The 20,148-nt window shown below is 33.8% G+C and overlaps 1 protein-coding gene across 1 annotated transcript; it reads right to left on the reverse strand.

Annotated features, from left to right (window-relative positions):
* Positions 1-11,003: 11,003 nt before the first annotated feature.
* LOC133878085 (putative axial regulator YABBY 2) lies at positions 11,004-18,751 on the reverse strand. The gene is made up of 6 exons (XM_062316577.1): positions 18,319-18,751; positions 15,762-15,881; positions 15,377-15,482; positions 14,422-14,470; positions 14,170-14,245; positions 11,004-11,402 (listed from the first exon to the last, which is right to left on the reverse strand). The coding sequence occupies exons 1-6, from the start codon at positions 18,388-18,390 to the stop codon at positions 11,340-11,342; spliced, it is 486 nt and encodes a 161-aa protein (XP_062172561.1). The 5' UTR covers positions 18,391-18,751; the 3' UTR covers positions 11,004-11,339.
* Between the last annotated feature and the right edge of the window lie 1,397 nt (positions 18,752-20,148).

The raw sequence follows: 20,148 nt of genomic DNA on the forward strand, positions 1-20,148 counted from the left end.
AGTTGCTCGGAGTAAGCTGGTCTCCATTTGGACGAGAATCCTGATTCAAATAGATAGTAAAATAAGGACTAGTTTGCAAGAGATACTCTAATAAGCTAATATTTTTGTTACATTTTGCACCTTATACCTCTACCTGCCTTCTACAAATAAGCATGCAAGGGTCTTTGTTTTCCACACAAATCATAGACAACTTTCATAAAAGCTTTTGTTTTGGTTTTCTCTCCTCCTACCACAAGGCCACTTTGGTGTTCTTGAAGTTTTTTTTTCTCCAAATCAGATTGGTAAGTAATCTTAATGCATAGGGTGACTTCTTAGATACTCTTAAGAAAGTGTTTAATTCACTTCCGCTGTATCGAGTCTAAAAAACTCAAAAGATATAGTTTGAACGTGAAACTTTCAAAAGAATATCTTATGAACCACTTGGCATCTTCTTCCTACTAGTTGATTTCATTACTTGCTTTATAAGTTGTTTAAAGACCCAATAAGCTTAAGAGATAAAGAATTAAAGTAAAAAAACAATATAAGCTGCTTTTATATTTCAATATCCTCATGACTTTCATGAGTGGATCGTATTTATATTTCTTTTTATATTTCATTGTCCTCATGACTTTCATGAGTTGATCGTATTTATATTTCCTTTTAAATTTCATTGTCCTCATAACTTTCATGAGTTGATCATATTTACGCTATAGTCCTTATGATATATTTTAATCATTTAAGTTCATATTTGGTGGTATTGGTCATATAGTCTCGTCATCAAATCATGAACCAAGGTTTTAAGATTGTTATAAGTAATCGTCTTAAAAATAATGAAGTGATGGATAATAATAAATATAAAGAGATGAGGGTCTATAACCAATGATTTTTTTGATAGATAATTGATATATATATATATTATTGTATGGATGGGTTTATATGCAGAAAAGAAGTGTAAGGAATCACACGGAGAAGAGAGTAAGTATAAAGTTACTTACTGAAGAATGATTCTATGTTTTATTAGGAATGTGTGATGTGTGTTCATTGCATGTGGTTATTCATGCATTGCATGTTGTGTCCAATTAATAAAATGGCTGAGGAGATAGCCATCAACAAGCTGATGTAGTAGCAAGTGGAAGGAAGGTTAATCAGTGGATCCAGGGGGTTCAGAGTGACCCAGGGGTGTCCGAAGTTCTGATATATAACTAATGCTGGGACCGGTAGGATTCCAGCAAAAACAGGTAAGACTTTAAGTGGTAGGCAAAGGACGTGAACGAGTTCAAATAACCTAGAACGAGAGGTCTGAAGAAAGATGATCATAAAACACAAACTAAATGGTTACTACGATGCATATTCATACAACCTTTGCATTTGCATTCTTTATGAACTGTTATTAGTTTGATGGTAACTTAGAAATGAAAATGGATGACTCACTTATTTGTCTATGTAAATATGATAACGTCATATTTGAATAGTTACTGATGCAAATCAAGAGGTTGAAGGCATGGACCCATATGCCAGTTTTAATGTTTTTGAAACCATTACCGAAGTAATATGTGTTAGCTTAGAAATTGCTAGTCATATTTATGTGTGTTTTATTTCATGGCTTGTAGTAATTATAACAATGTTTCGTTTGGCATATTTTTATGTTGTATGCTTATGTGCCGTTTGTGGCACTTATTTTAATGCACCTAGTGTGCAAATGGCGTGTAATGATAACCTAAGCAACTTTTAATTAACGTATCGAGGTATTTCAGTCAGCTCTAATGTGTTATGCTATCAATTCCTAAGTCTTTAGAAAAGAAAAATATATTCCGCTGTGAGAGTTATCTCTGATGTAGTAATGTCACGTAGAAATCGGAGGTTTCTGCTTTGCTGGCTCAAATTCGGGGCGTTACATATATAATATTGCAACTTCAACCTTCATCCATTCAAGTTAAATAATAATCATAACTTTTACTTTCAAATAACAAGCCCATTCTCGTGGACTAATAATTACTAAGCATGATCATTTCTCATATTTACAAATACATAACAATCCCACGAACAATCACATACTCATCACCAAAGAGCACATCCTACCTATTTCAAGCCTTTAAAAATAATTTCCACTTGATCTATAGCTTCATTTATCTTATTGCCATATATTTACATCATAATCATAATAATAATGATGCTATATTGCTAAACAAAAGTATTAAATGTAATTTGAATTGAGATTTCCAATCCTAATTAACGAAATATGAATAAAAAATATTGAAGATAATAGATTTAGTATTTTTTTTTTAAAGATTATTAAAAAAAAAAAAGGGTTGTTTGATACCTAAAGGAACAAAATTAAAAGAAATAAAAATTCAGATTAACAGAGGTATATCTAATAGAAAGTCAGACCTCTCTTATCAAAAAAGAATAAAACAAATCTGTATGATACCTAAAGGGGGAAAAAAAGAAAGAAAGAAAGAGTCCTGATTTTAGAACAACCATCTCAAACACCTTGGTGTTAGCAATGAAAAAAACTATTGTTAAGACAAGTGTCTTTGATATGTGGAAAAAACTTAGCGCTTTCTATATCTATATGTGTGTGTGTGTGTGTGTGTGTGTGTGTGTGTGTGTGTGTGTGTGTGTGTGTGTGTGTGTGTGTGTGTGTGTGTGTGTGTGTGTGTGTATACACACCTGGTCTTTATCCTATAATTATCCTACAATGCTGACATGACAATCACAAGTTCACAACCAACCTATAGAAATTTATGGAGAATATAAAATATGGAGAGAAAAAGCGAAAGCGAAAGTGAAAGAAAAGGCATAAGGAATTTTGGGATGGTTTGGGGCCTGAGATCTACATCAACCATTGTGAATTGCCCCAAAGACTATATTGAGCTATCATTAATATGAATTATGTTTACAATACAAATGTTCTTATTTATAAGAAAACTGTTGTAGGTGGCCAAATACAAATATAGTAATCAATTCTCTAAGATTTGATTACAATCAAACCAAAATGGAAAATATTTAAGTATCAACCTAATATGGAAAATATATATTCTGCCATGGCCTTTCAAACTCATGGTGAAAGCTTGAGTTTGGAAATTAAAGAAAATCAATGATTCTTTTTTACCAATTATTATTTTTTATTTGAAGAGATCCAGTTCGGCCACGACCAGAAATTCAACGTGAGCTCGTCCTTGGCATCCATTGATTGCAGTGTGATGAACTGATGAACGAGGCTAGAATTGGGTGCGACAGGAACCACAACTTGGACGTGAGATCGATCGATCTAGTCAAGTTGGGAGGGATGGAGGCAGCCGATGATGGCTGCTAGAAGCTAACCAAAGATGGTGGAGGTTGACTATGACTTGCGACTGGCAGCTGATGGCTACGGTTGCTGAGAGGTAGCCGGAGATGGTGATGGTTGCTGGTCATCGAAGATGGTAGCGTGGGTAGTAGTTGATAGGATTTGGCTGGTGGGGGCCAGCTAAGGTCGGTGGCAATCGAATACGGTGGTTTGTAGTACAATGGCCAAAATGGGCCAAAAATGGGCTGGACATGGGCCTAAAACACAGGCTTGGCCCACTTGGACTGTTTTTGGATTTGGGTGATCTGGATTTGATGCATGCTCGGAGCGCGTGAACTGACCCACTTGGGCAGTTAACGGATCGATTGACCCAGATTCGTCTCGAACTGGGATTCGCGCATGACAGAATCCACTCAAGTTGGTTATCGGATCTGATTCGCGCATGCCATGCTTGTGCTAAGCCCACTTGGGCTTGTTATCGAATCCGGTGACCTTTATCGGACCCACGTGTGAGGTGCGTGCAAAGGAGTCACTTGGGTTGGTTATTGGATTCAGGTTACAGATTCGATTTGCACGCGATGAGCGTGGAAGTGTACAAGAGGTGCGTGGAGCATGAGGATGGTGGGTGGAGTGCGTATATTTGATGGCCAGGAACTTCAAGCAGTACGTGAGTGTGCATAGATGTCTCTGGTGGGGCGTGGACTGGTGAGTGGGAACTTTGGGTGGCGCGTGAGGGGGCATGATAAGTTGGTTTGGGCTGTTTCTGGAGACGTGTAGATCGATTGACTTCCAAGGTTATGATTTGTGTGGTGAATAGTTTGACAGAGAACCTAGAATGCTAAGATCTAACGAAGGCAATGGATGGATGGGTCAGCAGGAACTTTGGAGGAGTCACCGCCATGAAGAAACCATAAGAATCGAAAGAGAACAATGGAGTGTACAAGAAAATTGCTCTAATACAATATAGAAATTTATGATCAATATAAAATATGGAGAGAAAAATCGAAAGCAAAGTAAGAGAAAAGGTACAAGGAATTTCAAAGTGGTTCAGTGTTTAACACCTACGTCTACCACTGTAAATTGCCTCAGGGGCTACATCGTACTCTCATTAACTTGAATTTTGTTTATAATACAAAGGTTTATATTTATAAGAAAACTGTGGTAGGTGGAATAATACAAATATGATAATTAAATCTATAAGATTTGATTGCAATCAAACCTGAACAAAGAATGTTTTAGTATCAAGCTGATATGGAAAATATATATTCTAACATGCTTCGGTATCTAACACCCATGTCCAGTTGTCCACCACTGTGAATTTTTTCAAGGACTACATTGTACTCTCATTAACTTGAATTCTTTTTGAAAAACTATGGTAGGTGTGAGAATACCAATATGGTACAATCAAACCTAAATGAAAAATATTTTAATATCAACCTAATAGGAAAAATATATATTCTAACACAACCCTTGATTTTTTTTTTCTTTTTCTTTTTAAAAAATAAGTACTGACTCAAGGGTTGGACCGGTTGGTTGGGATTTGTCATGTCAGGATTGTGGGATAGTTGTTGTGATAAAAATGTGATTTCTAACTATATATATATATATAGTTAGAAATCAATTAAGAGATCAAGATAAGATAGGATCTAGGGAATCATTTCTAACTTAGAGAGAAAAGTGTTTAACAACCAATAAAAATTAATATTCACGTTTTATGCAAATGAAATTAGTATGGGATATAGGGTCCTTTATGGATGCATGTATGGCCAAAAGAATTTAGTTCTAGTAATAAATATCATTTTCTATCAATTTAATTTTTTTTGGATAAGTGATGATTTAAAATGATATCAAAGCGAAGCTTATAAGTCCGTAACTTGTCTTTATCAACTTTACTTTTAGGATAAATAGTGATTTAACAACTAAAAAGTCATTCGGGAACAATATTTATTTTTTGCCACAAAAAATTGTGCTTACCAAACTTCTTTTGAAAAGGTATTAAACAAATTTTTTTTTTCTTTTTTCTAAAGCCTTTGATCATATCAAATATCAATACAAAATGTTTATGGAATTTCTTGTCGATCATTCTCTAATGATTGATTCCGAAAGCAATTATTTTGAGAAAATGGACCAACGATCAAGGCTCAAGTATTCACCATCACAATTAACGTAACGTGTTTGATAATTATTTGTTAGTGATTGACTTGTTAATCATATACTCTTAATTATTTTACCAATTAATTGTCATATCAATTTGTAAGAGGATTGTAATAAAAGTAAGGGTTAAATACATATTTGCCCATGTGCTTTACGAACTTTATTTTTTGCCCCCTCAGTTTTATTTTGTACCAAAATTGGTACCTGTGGTATGGAAAAAGACGGAAATGGTACCTCCGTCCAAAATTAACGTCCAGCCACGTCATCCTACAGGTGTCGGCGTACATGTGCGACACCTGTCCCCGTGGCACACCTCAGCGTTGACGTGGCTACCATTTTTTTTATTATTTTAATGATTTCTTATATATAATAATAATAATAATAATATTAAAAAAAAAAATCTGGGGTGGCTGCCACTCCCATTTTGGCCAAGGGGGTGGCTGAGCCACCCTCAAGGTACCATTTCTGATACTTATTCAAACCACAGGGGGCACATTATGAAATTTATAAAACCACAGGGGTATATATGAGAAAAAAAATTGTGTTTAAGTAACAAACATTTGGTCATTTTTTGGGTTATATCAATTGGCCACGCATATAATTTGTGTTTCCAATTGTTACACATGACTGATTGTGTTTTGTTTTGTCAATATGTTATTTTGATACACGACAGGCATACATGTTACTTTTTGTTCAAAATAGGCATACCAAATATACCAAATATTATTTGTGTATAAAGTATCATTTATGATATAATTACAAAACTAAAGTACCATTTTTGGTACTTATTAAAACCACATGGGGCACATCATGAAATGTATAAAACCACAGGAGTATATATTGGAAAAAAAAAAAAATTGTGGATTTTAATTTTAAGGTTTTTTTCTTCTTTTTTTTGAAAAAAATAAAATAAAATAAAATTATAGCGGTGGCTCAGCCACCCCTTTGGGCCACATGGGGTGGCCGAATCACCCCCTTGGCCAAAATGTGGGTGGCCGGCCACCCCTAAGGGCCAAAGTGGAAAATAAATAAATAAATAAATTAGGTTTTGGCTCTTGGGGTGGCCGAGCCACCCCCATTTGGCCTGGGGGTGGTCGTGGCCCATGGGGGTGGTTCGGCCACCCCCAATGACCAAAACCTTTTTTTTATTATTCACTTTGGCCCTTAGGGGTGGCCGGCCACCCAAATTTTGGCCAAGGGGGTGGCTGAGTCACCGCTATAATTTTTTTTTTTTTTAAAAAAAAAAAAACCTTAAAATTAAAAACTACAATTTCTTTTTCCAATATATACCCATGTGGTTTTATACATTTCATGATGTGCCTCATGTGGTTTTAATAAGTACCAGAAATAATACTTTAGTTTTGTAATTATATCATAAATGGTACTCTATACACAAATAATATTTGGTATGCCTGTTTTGAACCAAAAGTAACATGTATGCCTGTCGTGTATCAAAATAACATGTTGACAAGAATTAAACCCTTAAAAAAAAAAAAAAAAAAAAAAAAGACAAAACAAAACACAATCAGTCATGTGTAACAATTGGAAATAAAAAATTATATGCGTGGCCAATTGATATAACCCAAAAAGTGACTAAATGTTTGTTACTTAAACACAATTTTTTTTTTCCATATATACCCCAGTGGTTTTATAAATTTCATGATGTGCCCCCTGTGGTTTGAATAAGTATCAAATCATTAAAATAATAAAAAAAAATGTTAGTCACGTCAGTGCTCAGGTGTGCCACAGGGACAGGTGTCGCGCATGTACGCCGACACCTGTAGGATGACGTGGCTGGACGTTAGTTTTGGACGAAAAATTGGACGGAGGTACCGTTTTCTTCTTTTCCCATACCACATGTACCAATTTTGATACAAAATAAAACTGAGGGGGGAAAAAATAAAGTTCGTAAAGCACAGGAGTGTCTAGCCTATTTAACCCTAAAAGTAAACATACCCCAAACATTTTCCTTTTATTTATTTTTTCAATAGATACACATGATTTAAATGTAGGTAAAACTAATAGGCATTACCAGTTCAATGAGTTAATTTATTGGAGGTTTGTGGAAATAAAGAGACCTGATACACCTCTATCCTATGTATATTTGGTATCCATCTCTTTTATAAATCAACCATTAAATTTATAAAAATAAAAATAAAAATTTGTACATGCATAGATATAAATTAAAGCAGGTGGAAAAAAGTAATTTCTGAAAAAAAAAAAAAAAAAAAAAAAAAAAAAAAAACTCATATTTTGGCCACAGAACAGAAGTGTGAACGAAAGTTGACCTCCAAGAGATGGATTGGTACTGCTGTCTGCCTGTCTCTGTCTGGTACTATTTATTTATTGAAGTCTTCGTATTCAGTCATAGCTAATCATTTCTTGAACCAAAAGGCACGGAAGCACCCAGTTAGAGTGGAGGGAAGGGGTTCGATCTGGATGCCACATTTTCAACTAAAACTTGTTTAGGGTTCAAAATATGCTAATTAATTAATATATATATACCCAATCTACCTATGGATAAGCATGCAGGCAAACAGAGCCCATTAATTTCATGTAAAACAAAAATTAGATGAAAAAAGATTCAAGGTTATTGATGAAAATGTATACAAATTATGTTTAAATTCTGACTCTTTCATAGGTTTTGTTTGACTAAAAATATTGTTTAATTACAAATCTATAAAATTCTTTAAAAATATGTCTAGTTCAACTGTTAAATTATATATATAATTCATTCTCTTTCTCACTATCGATCCAATTGGAATTTATAAGTAACATGCAATTTAATAAAATAAATATTTTTATGAAAATAACTTTAAATAGACAAAGTATGAGCTCAAGTTTAAAGGCTGTTAGAAAAAAATAAAATAAAACAAAAAACATAGTTTGTTCTGAGAAGGAGAAAGCATGGGAAGAAAAAAAAAATCCAAAATCAAATTATTTAAAGGACATGTGATCGAGGAATTTTTTTGGTGCTATGCATATGACGTGGTGAAGTTGATTGTACTATATATATATACACGTGTCACAAAATTATTAGATATATTTCATAAAAAAAAAATTAACAAAAGTGGGACCAAGAGAGTAATTTAATAATATATTAAACCTTAATTAACAATAGATTCGATTTGCAATGACGTGAGAAAGTGCATGTCAATTAAGGCTCATAGATTAATTGATACCTATTTCTTTTTTTTTAGAATAAATTAATTAAATAATTATTTTATTATTTTCTATAAACTTAATCTTTTGATATAAATGTTGAATTGACATGGTATGATGTAAAGTATTACGATACATCAAGTAGTCTTCAGGACAAGAAATTCACTTATCAGTCACAAGCAACATTCAGCCACACGCATTTTGTGATGCAGATTAAATACGATACAGAAAAAACTCAAAGATCATATTAGGGTATTGTATTCTACTTGGAGAATCACGTATTTGATGGAAGACTAAGAAGTAAATAATAGTGTTACGCTCTTCGGCAAAAGCATAATATAAAGTTATGGCTTCTACTTGTTGCGAGACTAATTACTTGGTATAAAACATTTAGTGGTAGATCTTAATGTGACACATCTAGTACTACCGATCAAGTTATATTATGACAACAAGGCAACCATCTATATAACCTCGAATCTAGTATTCCATGAGCGAACAGAGATTAATTGACTGTCGCCTTATCCGAGAGAAACTCCAAGCCAAAATGATTCAAACTTTTCACGTGCCTATAAATTAGCAACCTATCGACCTACTCACTAAAGCACTAATTAGTACAACACAATTTCAACATCTCCTTAGCAAGTTGGGTGTCTTCAGTATTCCCTGCCAGCTTGAGAATGGGTGTGAAGGAAAGAAGTGGAGGTGTAGTAGAACAAGTAACGAGACCATCACGTTCTTACCAAACACAAAATCAAGCGTGAAGAACAAGCTTAATTAGTATTTTCATATACAGAATCAATCATTTGCTATTAAGTCAAGCTTTTAAGATAAATATTAATTTAGCATGATATCAAATTAAAAATTTTAAGTTTGAATTTCATCTTCGTAACTTACCTCTTATCTCATCACTCGGGTTGAAATAAGCTGCGAAGTAGCAATTTTTTTTTTTTTTTTTTTTTTTCTAACTTAAAAAGCTTGAACAGTAGAATGTGAATAAAATAAGAATGAATATAGTGAATGTGAGAGAAAAAGGATGCATGGTGAGTAATAATGTGAGGCAGGACAGGGTGTGTGGGGGGCAGGTGATGAACGTATGATTATAGGGTATATATATTCTTACACGCATGTAGTGTGGGTGTGCTCTAACCAGCTTGCATTCATGTTAGGCTGCAACAAGAAAGAAAGGGGAAAAAGAAAAGGTTAAGACTGACGAGAGCTTCCTGTGACATGACACTCCGATTCAGACATTCATTGTTTTTATAAAAAGCTAAGACAGTTTAGTCATCCATCCATCTATCACTCGTTTAATCTTTCAGACAAGACATCCTCCACTCACTAACAACATCCAAATTTCCAACTGCATGATTTGACGTTTCAGATTCTGTACTCTTAACCCCTTCCCACCCTACAAAACAAATGGAACCCATAATTAATAAATCTCCATTTTTCACTGTACCAAAAAGCTCAAGCTCCTGTTCTCAACACAGCCAAGGAAGTTACCATAGTTAAACCTGGAAGATGGTCACCACGTCAGCATGACAGAAGCAATATGCAGTACTTCTGGTTTAAACTCTAAAACTAATTCTCTGTTTAGTTAACTTGTTAAACCCTTGAATAACAACAGTAGTTTGTTTGGAAGACAGAGTGATTGACGTCTTACAGTCTAACCAACAATAATTATTATTCTTTTTTAAAAAGCACAAAAAATAATTAATATTTTTAGTCAACAACCTGTGATATGATGGTTATTTATTTGTAATAATTAAAATAATATATTTGTATGATTTGGTTGGCCAACCTAAAAGCCTCGTAAAAGTTGGATTTCGTGTATCCCAAGGTCGTGTCGTCTTTCTCTGCCCGCTTCATTTGCTCTTATCTTTCATATGAAATATAATAATATTGTTATTATCTCTGTCACCTCTGAACGTGACAGCAGGCGAACCACTGTATCCATCATCTCTGTCATTATATGCTTCTCTGTTCTCTCTCTCTCTCTCTCTCTCTCTCTCTGTGAGGACCACGTAACTTTCTTTCTTCCTTCATTCATTCTTGTGCTCCATTCCAGCTAGATTCAGGTGCTAAATTATCATTTATTTTAAAATTTTAAATTAATAAAAAAAATTAAATTAAATTATTAAATTATAATTTATTATTTATAAGACTTCACAAGTAAAATATTTAATTGCAGTATAAGGTAAATAAATAAAATATAGTTCAAATTTAATACCTCTCTTATAATATTATGTTAAATTATCATTTTTCTTTAAATACTTAAGCTGGTAAAAAAAAAATTAATTATTTAATCATACATGAACACCATACTTGTAATCCATTTTCATGTGGGTTTTTTTTTTTTTTTTTTTGTTATTCAAACATTATATCAGTACTCAAGAGAGAGAGAGAGAGAGAGAGAGAGAGAGAAACAATCGCACACTAGTGGAGGAGATATACATAGAAATATATAATATGTTTTACTGGAAGAAATGTACTACAAGAGAAAATAAATGCAATCACAAGAATAGCAGGCATCACTTCTTAAGAGTTAGAAAGGGCCAAGACACACACACACACACGATAAAAGAGGGCCTTCCTGATTTGGGTAAAGAGACTTCATGAACCTCAATACTTTCAGTACTTTTTGCATAGAAAAAAAAACAAGGTATCAAAGGGACAGGGTACCCTCTTCGATCATCTTCAGCTCTTAGTATAATCCAGTAGACTTTTGTATTCCCTCTGATCCTGCAAATGCCTGGTCCTAATTTGCTTGCTTGTTACCATCCAGCTTTTGCCCAAAGTGAATGTGAGGGAAATGTGCCCACTGATCCAAAATAATAAAATAAAATAAAAAAATTAGGCACTTAATTAAATGTACAACATCTCAAACTAAGATCCAATATCCATGTTATTATTCAATTGTAGCTTTTCTATTCGGGCAGAGAGCCGCCTCTTGGACAGGAGAACCTTGCTCAGGCAGGAGTTCCCCTCTCTCATGACCCCCCTTACAATTTTCTTTGTTCTATATATCTTCTTCTTTTTTTTTTTTTTTGGAAAGTTCTACATATTTTCTTTGAGTAGAGGGAAAGTAAAGCATTAATGTATGCTAATGAAATAATAAAAATAATAACTATAGTATAATAACAGTAACAATAGTTTAAAAGGAAAGACATGAAATTCACAAAGTGAAGTCATGAATTTCGCCTAGCAATCATTATGGTAGCTTTTAATAAACAACTCAAAAAATAAACACACTTACAAATTACTATAAATTATTTTCATATTTATGTCATTTAATTTATATCACAACCAAAAAAACAAAAGATACCCTCTAAAAAGTTTTGTAAAACGCACATTAGTTTCTCATTGCATGGTTCTTATATCATTAAAGATGCACTGGTAAAATTATTAAAAGAAACATCATGGTCAAAGGACGACTCCCAGTAATTCTCTACGTACTTCTTATAGATGTTAATTAGTTCAATTCCTTCATGAATAAAATATAATTATAATCATTTGCGTGCTACCTTAATTGTATACAACAATGCATGGATCAAATGGATTGATCCTATATATATATATATATATATATAGCTATTTTGATGTCCAACCTTTTTCCCATAATAATGGAAATAAATTCAATGAAGAAAATGGGGGAAATTATTCATAACAAAGTCATTGCCTGCCTGCAGAGATCATATGCCTAGCTTTTAAGTGGTTACAATAAGTACTTAGTGAAATCATGAGATCGAACTAAGGCTAAATATTAATTAAACAAAAAGGTTCAAGTAATTAATAAAGTTACCTTTTTTTGTTTTTGTTTTTGGTTCCTAAGAGAAGAAGTACACGTGAACCTAGCTAGCTGAACACACAAGCTAGCTTTACTTTTACAAGTAAAGCATTGAAGAATATGTTATGTGCATTACATCTAAGATTAGCTCCTTCTGACTCATCACATGATTTGAACTCTTGACCTCACCTAGGTTACTTTGGATCGATGTGGGACCCCTGGATGGGATTTGTCCAACAAGCAATTTCGCACAAGAGGCAAGCTTCTTCCTCTATTGCCATCATTGTGAATATGGACCAAGTATAAAAAGCTTAGATTCTGTCTCCTCTAAAATTAGAAACATTGTGAAGTTACCATTCACGACCATTTCTTCATCATCATACTTAATTCCATTTCTTCAAGTTTATTTACAACAACTTTTGGGTTATACATGCCAACTCCGCGTGGGGTTACCCTCTAATTCTTTATAAACTAGACGGTGATATGATTATTATACAATTAGGATGAGGTAACAGTAAAAATTAACTCTTAATTCTTTTTATTATTATTATTATTATTATTATTATTATTTATAAGTGCTAATCTAAAAACTGGTTCTCACTACCATATTGTCAAATTGTATGACAGCCATATAGCAATCTACTAAATGACATTACTCTTCTCCATAAACTACCAATCAAACGAGTTGAGTAGTTAGCTAGTCGTGTAACATTTAACGTACGTGATAATTAACAAACATCATATATATACTATTTTAAATTAAGCAGAACATGGATAGCCTAAATTAAATATGATGCCAATTCTGTGTACATGTTTGTTTTTCACCAAGTAAAGGCTACACAACTTTATCCTTTAACCACCTAATTAAGCCAAGACCCAAGGCAAATCTAGTGCCTAGTATGATCAAAGCATGTGATGGGATAACCAACGATGCTAAAATGTAGCTAGTTTGTGGAAAGACCACCAATAATCAAGTTCAGGATATTTGGCCTTTCCTCTTATTCTTTTATTATCATTCAAAACCATACAAATCAAAAGTAATTTTATAGATTATATCCTACAATAGTGATAGTACTTTTAAACTATACTTCCAATTTTGATACAAGATTATGGCTTCTAATATATATATATATATATATATGTGTGTGTGTGTGTGTGTGTGTAAACTCTTAATGTGGACTTTGATGCATATGAATAAAACATCTTTGAAATTATGTTGTTTTGGCCATTCGACTTTTAACAATGGTTGATTGACAGTGCTACATCAACAAAGTAGGATAGAGACTGAGAAATGCTAAAAACCACTAGCATATATCATTCTTTACTAATATATTTTTACTTCGAAAATTAAAAACAGTAAGTAACAAAAAATAGTGTCAAAAGAACTAGTAGCAAGAAAGAGAACTAACAATGACATGATCGATCAATAAATAAAAAGTAATGTTATTCTTCATACCTCTTTAATACTCGCTGACATAACATATTTTTTAAGTGGTTGACATAAAAAGTCATATAAAACACAATACGTCAGCCGATATATATGAGATGAGTAAGCTAGGTAAATGGGTGAGAAGAGTAACATTACTCGATGTCTCCTGTTAACTTACGGCATATGGGTCTAGATAAATTTTTTTTTTTTAAAAAAAAAAAAAAAGAGAGAAGAAGAAGAAGAAGAGGGATTTAACGTACGTATAGCCTTCCCCATAAATAAGTCATGAGGTAAGGTTTTGAGCGAAATAGTATTGCATTAATTAGTTAGGGTTATCCAATTTTTTACCATAATCATATTACAAAAACTCACATTTTTTGCAGCTGTACTAAAAGCTTCCCTGTGGCTGATGTCAGGATTACTTGCCTTAATCCTTTGGATTTCCTCCCTACAAAGTACAGAAAACCAAATAACACGGTAAACTCGATCTTTCAACTTCAACTCCAGCTCCAACCATCAATCATGAACAACTCAGTTTATCAGAGAGAGAGGATGCAGGTTTAATTAGCAGCTATATATGAACAAAGTCAGTTCATGTTAATTAGAACTGCATGTTTGACTTACTTGATAAACCTGTTATATGCCGAAGGAACCCGCTGTCTCTTCTCTGGGGCTGTGATTTACACCGTTTAAAACATAATTAAGCTTACTTTTATTATTAAAACACATAACAAAAATGTACAAAAAAAAAAAAACCTATTCATTGTTATAGATTTTGCATCAAAGCTCCGGTCCATATATGTTGTCTTAATAAATAGGCTATATATAGGAGAATGACATTTAATTAGTCCGATCCATACATATATTTATACATCTCTCTATATGGGTCCTTTCACATTCCTTCTGTTAACCTATTCTGTGGTCCATATATTGCTCCTAGTTTTGTGAGCAGCTTATAATCATATATATATATATATATATATATATATATATATATATATATATATATATATATATATATATATATATATAGTCGTTCTTTTAGAGGCTGAAAATCAAACAAAGTCAATAATTAACTGATCAAAAGGTAGCCTTATTTGTTAGCTAGCTAGGGTAAAAATGACCCAGCAAGGCTCTTGGGCTTTGCTGCCAATTAATGATGCGTCAAATTTGTTACGTAAGGTCACCATCTGGAAAGGGCCAGAAAAAAAAAAACAAAGGAAAATCATTCCCTCAGCGAGTGGAGAAATAAATTTACTTTCGCCAGTTGGGTATATAGAGACACTTCGATTTAAAGATTCCATGCCCATCGTACATTAATTAAGTTTAGGTGCATTAATTAAACTTTGGTTTCTTGTAATATTAGTTCAGTGTAGGGTACTACCGTATCGAAATGCCAATAATATTAATTAGCCCAGTCCTTTAAAAAGTGTATATAATGCGACATTATGTATACCGTTAGGTATACAAACTTTAAATTATATCTACTTTTGATTTCAAATAACATAGAAATAATCCTTATTTATGTGGTACGCGCACACATATATATGTGGAGAGGGAGAGGGAGAGGGAGACTCACGGCGAATGGGAGGCATTCTAGGTTGTTCATGCTCGACAGTCTCAAATGCAGTAAACTTGTTGCATTTGGAAGATGACCCACAGTCTTCAGAGCTTTGGTGCTGCTTCTGCTCAAACGAGAGAAAGAATTAATTAGACCATACTTACCAAATTAACAAGAAATATATATATATATAACATCACAGAATCCTTCCATTTTTTTGGTTTTTCTTTTGGCTAGGGAGCTTTGACCAAAGAAAGAAAATTAGAAACGAGATCAAATCAAAATGAAATAACAAAACAATGTTAATTATTCCTCAATTTTGATCTTTCAAGAAACAAGGAAGTGCTGCAAAGTTTAGAAAATAATAATAATAACACATGTTGGGAATCTCATATTTATATACCTGGGGAACTTGAGGAGGAACAGCTTGAAGCGAACCTCCCATGTTAACTGACAGCAAATAAGAACAATGCCCGCATCTAACCGTCACAATGGTGAACAAACTGCTGCATGGAACACTAACCTGCCAAAGCCCATTTTGGAATGCAAAAGGAACATTATTAACTTGCAATAATCTTTCAGAAAAATGTAACCATGTTTGGAACATTTGTTGTGTAATTGTGAACTCCCTCTGGCTCTCACATGGAACACGAATTGTTTTACTGACACTATGTATTAAAGCATTAATTACACAATATTTGTTTCAAACCCTAACTCAAAGCCTAGAGTATTTAATCTGTAAATCAACAAACTGGAAGCCACAACCTCATATACTTTCTTCAAAAACAGTCCCCAGAATGTAGGAGAAAAGAATGAATAGAACAGCAAATAACTTAATTCCGACAGTTCCACAACTAGCTAATTAAACTGCATCTTCATATCTAGGATTGATCTAGAAAGAAATCTTAGTAAATTAGCAATTTGAGAAATAATATTTAGTAGACTATTATATATATGATTGTAATATAACTAGGATAATGTGGCGGTACTAAAAATCTTGTTTCTTTTTACAAGCCGTTGTTGATTCAAATGCTGATTTTTTACTTTAATATTATCCTAATTGTATGACATGCAGTCTATTAAATAACATTAATCTTTAGCAATATAACATGAAAAAGAAATTGGAAGATGATCATGAAGAATGAGAAGTTGAAGAAGAAGAAGCAGCATCAGTTCCACAACTAGCTAATAAACTGCATCATCATGACTAGGAATCTAGAAAGAAATCTTAGTAAATAGAGATTATATATCTTAGAAAATTAGCAACATGAAAAATAATATTTATGAAACTTTTATATAACTGTCATATAATTGGGATGAATTATAAATACTGGAAATCATTTTTCGTTTTTTACAAGCCGTTGTTCATTCATAGACTAATTTTTACTTTCACATTATCTCAATTATATGGCAGTCGTATAACAGTCAACAATTAATAAGAAAAAGAAATTGAAAGAGGATCACGAAGAATGAGAAGTCCAAGAAAGAAGAAGAAGAAGAAGAAGAGTACCACAACTAGCTAACTAAGAAATCTTAGCAAATGGAGATCATCTTAGAAAATTAGCAAAATAAGGAGGCTAGGAAAAGAAACTGGAAGATGTTCGAGCATGAAGAACGAGAAGTCGAAGAAGAAGAGGGATGGATCGTACATCTCTTTCATCCTTTAAGCTAGGAATCTTTGTTTTCTTTTTTGTGGGCAAGAAAAATGTGTTGAACTCAGTAAGCAGAGAGAGAGAGAACCCAGAGATGGATCCGGTCACAGACCTCACATGGGTAATAACTAGAAGGACTCGTTGCCCTTTATTTAAGGCAATCTCTCTTTTTCGCAATATCTTCTCTCCTTTCGGTGCGCCTCCTGACTTTTCTGCCCGCTGACACCCTCGATCAAGCAAGATTATAAAAGATAGAGAAAATTACATAACTCCCAGAAAGAGAGAGAGAGAGACGAAAACGACGTGACTGGAGCGGAAACCATAAAGCCCCATGGCCACCATTAACCACATACATCATCATGAAGCAAACTGATCATTCACTGCTCTTTGCGGTGTTAAGATCACAGTTTTTCTTCCTTTTCTTTTGTTTTATTGTTCAAAAAGAGATATGTGGGAGAGAGATGAACAGCGAGCGGCTTTCAAAAGGGATTCAAAAGAAGGCATCTTATGATAAAAGAAAAGAAAAAAGAGCATGATTTTCTTTGGTAGCACTCATTTGGTGCGAGTACAAAAATATAAACATGCGTTTGATCATCATATTATAAACATGAATTCCCAAATCTTGACTTTGTACGACGACTTTGGAATTGGGAAGAACCCTAGTATCTATCTAGCTCTAGCTGTAAACCCTAGTGATAGCTAGCCCCAAGAACCCTATATATGGCATCGCTTTCTTTTGCTGCCACCAATCTGTTATCACTGTTGAAATTGTCTACCTAACTTTTCTTCTCCTGGCGGTTCGGAAGATCATCAAGAATTTCATATATATATATGTGAGACTGTAAATTGCATTTCTTTAATATCCGAACAAGTCCCCAACCGTGGATGAATTTCTCCTTGTTTGCATGTATCGGGTTCTTGAGTCAAAACCCAGTTCAAATTTCTCATAAAATATAATATATGAGAGAGACAATAATCTTTTTTCGCTTAATTCCATGTAAAAAAAAGAAACCCATGAGTCATTTCAATTGATTGACGAAATTTCACAAATAATAATAAAAAAAAATACAATGTAATCCCACAAACCACATCTTTCATCTGAATTCCCGAAAGTTCGTTCATTCAGCTAGCTAGAGCTAGACAGTAAAGATTTTATTTTTTTGTTGATAATCATAAATCAAGCTAATTATGTGAGAACCCGGATGGACAATTGAGGTAGCTGTGGAAAGAGACGGGAGAAAGAAAGCCTTCGAAGGACAAGAAAAGAGAAACAACATTAAAAAAGAGAGATCGAATTGAGGGCTGTACCGCTAGCATGGTGTTGCAGAAGTTGCAGTGAACATAACAGACACGTTCGGATGCCATCATATCCAGTGACATAATTTTAGTGCTCAATTGTGAAAGCACACCCCGGATCAAGGAGAATTCTCAATTGGTGAAGAACAACAGCAAGGAGCTAGCTAGGAGAGATTGCGATCAAAGTAAGATAGTACCAAAGACAAAGAGGATCGAGAAAATGGTTGTTTAGAGAGAGAGAGAGAGAGAGAGAGAGAAGTGTACAAAAATCACAAAGGTAAGGATATGACTAGTCTGGTCGGGAAAAAACAGTGAAGTGGGACTGTGGGAGTGGGGGTAGTGGTTTTTGTATTCTGAAGAAAAGGTGGTTTTATGGGAAAGGTGGATTGTGGATTTAGGGGGGGAGAGAGAGAGAGAGAGAGAGAGAGTGTGGGGTTATGTGTGTTATGATTGAGAGAATGAGTGGGTGGGAGTGACCCATCGATCTCTAACCATCCTGGCTTTCTGTAGCGGACGAGGGGGGCGAGATATTAATGCTTGGAATGTTTAGGGATGAGAGAGAAGTTTATTGGGATGGGAGACATGCTTAGTGTCTGCATAATCTTTCTTTTTCTTCTCTAATCAACCCTAGCTAGACAAAACTAATTTCTTTGTTGGCCAAGGGCTAGCAATGTTTTGTATTTTAGCGGATAAAAAAGTACCATTTTTTATTCTACCTACTACTTTTTTAATGTACAGTATTTCAACAAATTTTTTATTTCATTCTCTATTTTTTTTTTTAAATGTTATTTCTCATGAATTGCTTCTGCTTTCTTGTACTTGCCCGAGTAGTCATTTTCTTTTAAAGCGTTGTTTTTTTTTCTTTACGTAGCATAAAGGTGAAAGTAGTTTTAAGTATTTTATGCTTTGATTTATTTATTAATGGTTTTACTTTTTTGCTAAAATGCAAAAGGCAAAACTAATAGGCATTGTCAAACAAACCCTTTATTTTTCTTCTTTGCTAGGTTATATTGTTTTATTTTTTTTCGTCATAGTTTTACCTAGGGTTGTAGCGGTCGTGAAAATGGTTATTGTCTCTAATTGCCATTGCTTTTGGCAATTAGCTGTTTTGAGTAACCGCACCACACGTCTAAGGCAGGTGGTGGTTACCAATTGTTTTCATTGTCAGTTAGCAGTTATTTATGTCCAAATTACACCGTAGTAATCACCTGTCAAATTTCAAATAAGTCTATGTGCAAAAGAGGACAAGATCAGATAAATCTTCAAATTTCAACTCAAACCTTAGCATTGAGAGGGCGAGAGGGAGTGAGGAATATCGTCGAACACTGAACCTAAGAATGAGAAAAACTTGTTAGAGAGAGAGAGAGAAACCAATGAAGCTCGGAGCTGCAATGTCAATATAGAGATGAGAGAAATGAAATGTTTGTTGAATGAAAAAAAAAAAAAAGGAAAGTAAAGAAGTATGAAACCCTATACTATAACGACTAATCGACCGTGATGGGCTGTTAGTTGGAAAAGCCAACCGCACGCCCATGCAATTAAATGGTTAATTAGCAGTTAGCGGTTAGTGGCTAGTTGCAGTTATCTGTTATTAACGGTTAATAACCACCCGCTTGTATATTCCTAATTTTACCCTCTTATGATTCCATAATTCAGTTCGCAAACCTCTTATCTTAAGAAGATTAGGGGTGGTAATTCATGTTTGTGTATTGTATTGGGTTCAGACCCTGTCGAGGTATGGATATAATGTAATATAGTTCAACTATAAGCCGACCCAAACTATTTGTCTTAAGAAGATTAGGGGTAGCAATTCGTGTTTGCATGTTGGGTTCGGGTCCTGTC

This window comes from Alnus glutinosa, chromosome 9 (assembly GCF_958979055.1).
Source record: "Alnus glutinosa chromosome 9, dhAlnGlut1.1, whole genome shotgun sequence".
NCBI lineage: Eukaryota > Viridiplantae > Streptophyta > Magnoliopsida > Fagales > Betulaceae > Alnus > Alnus glutinosa.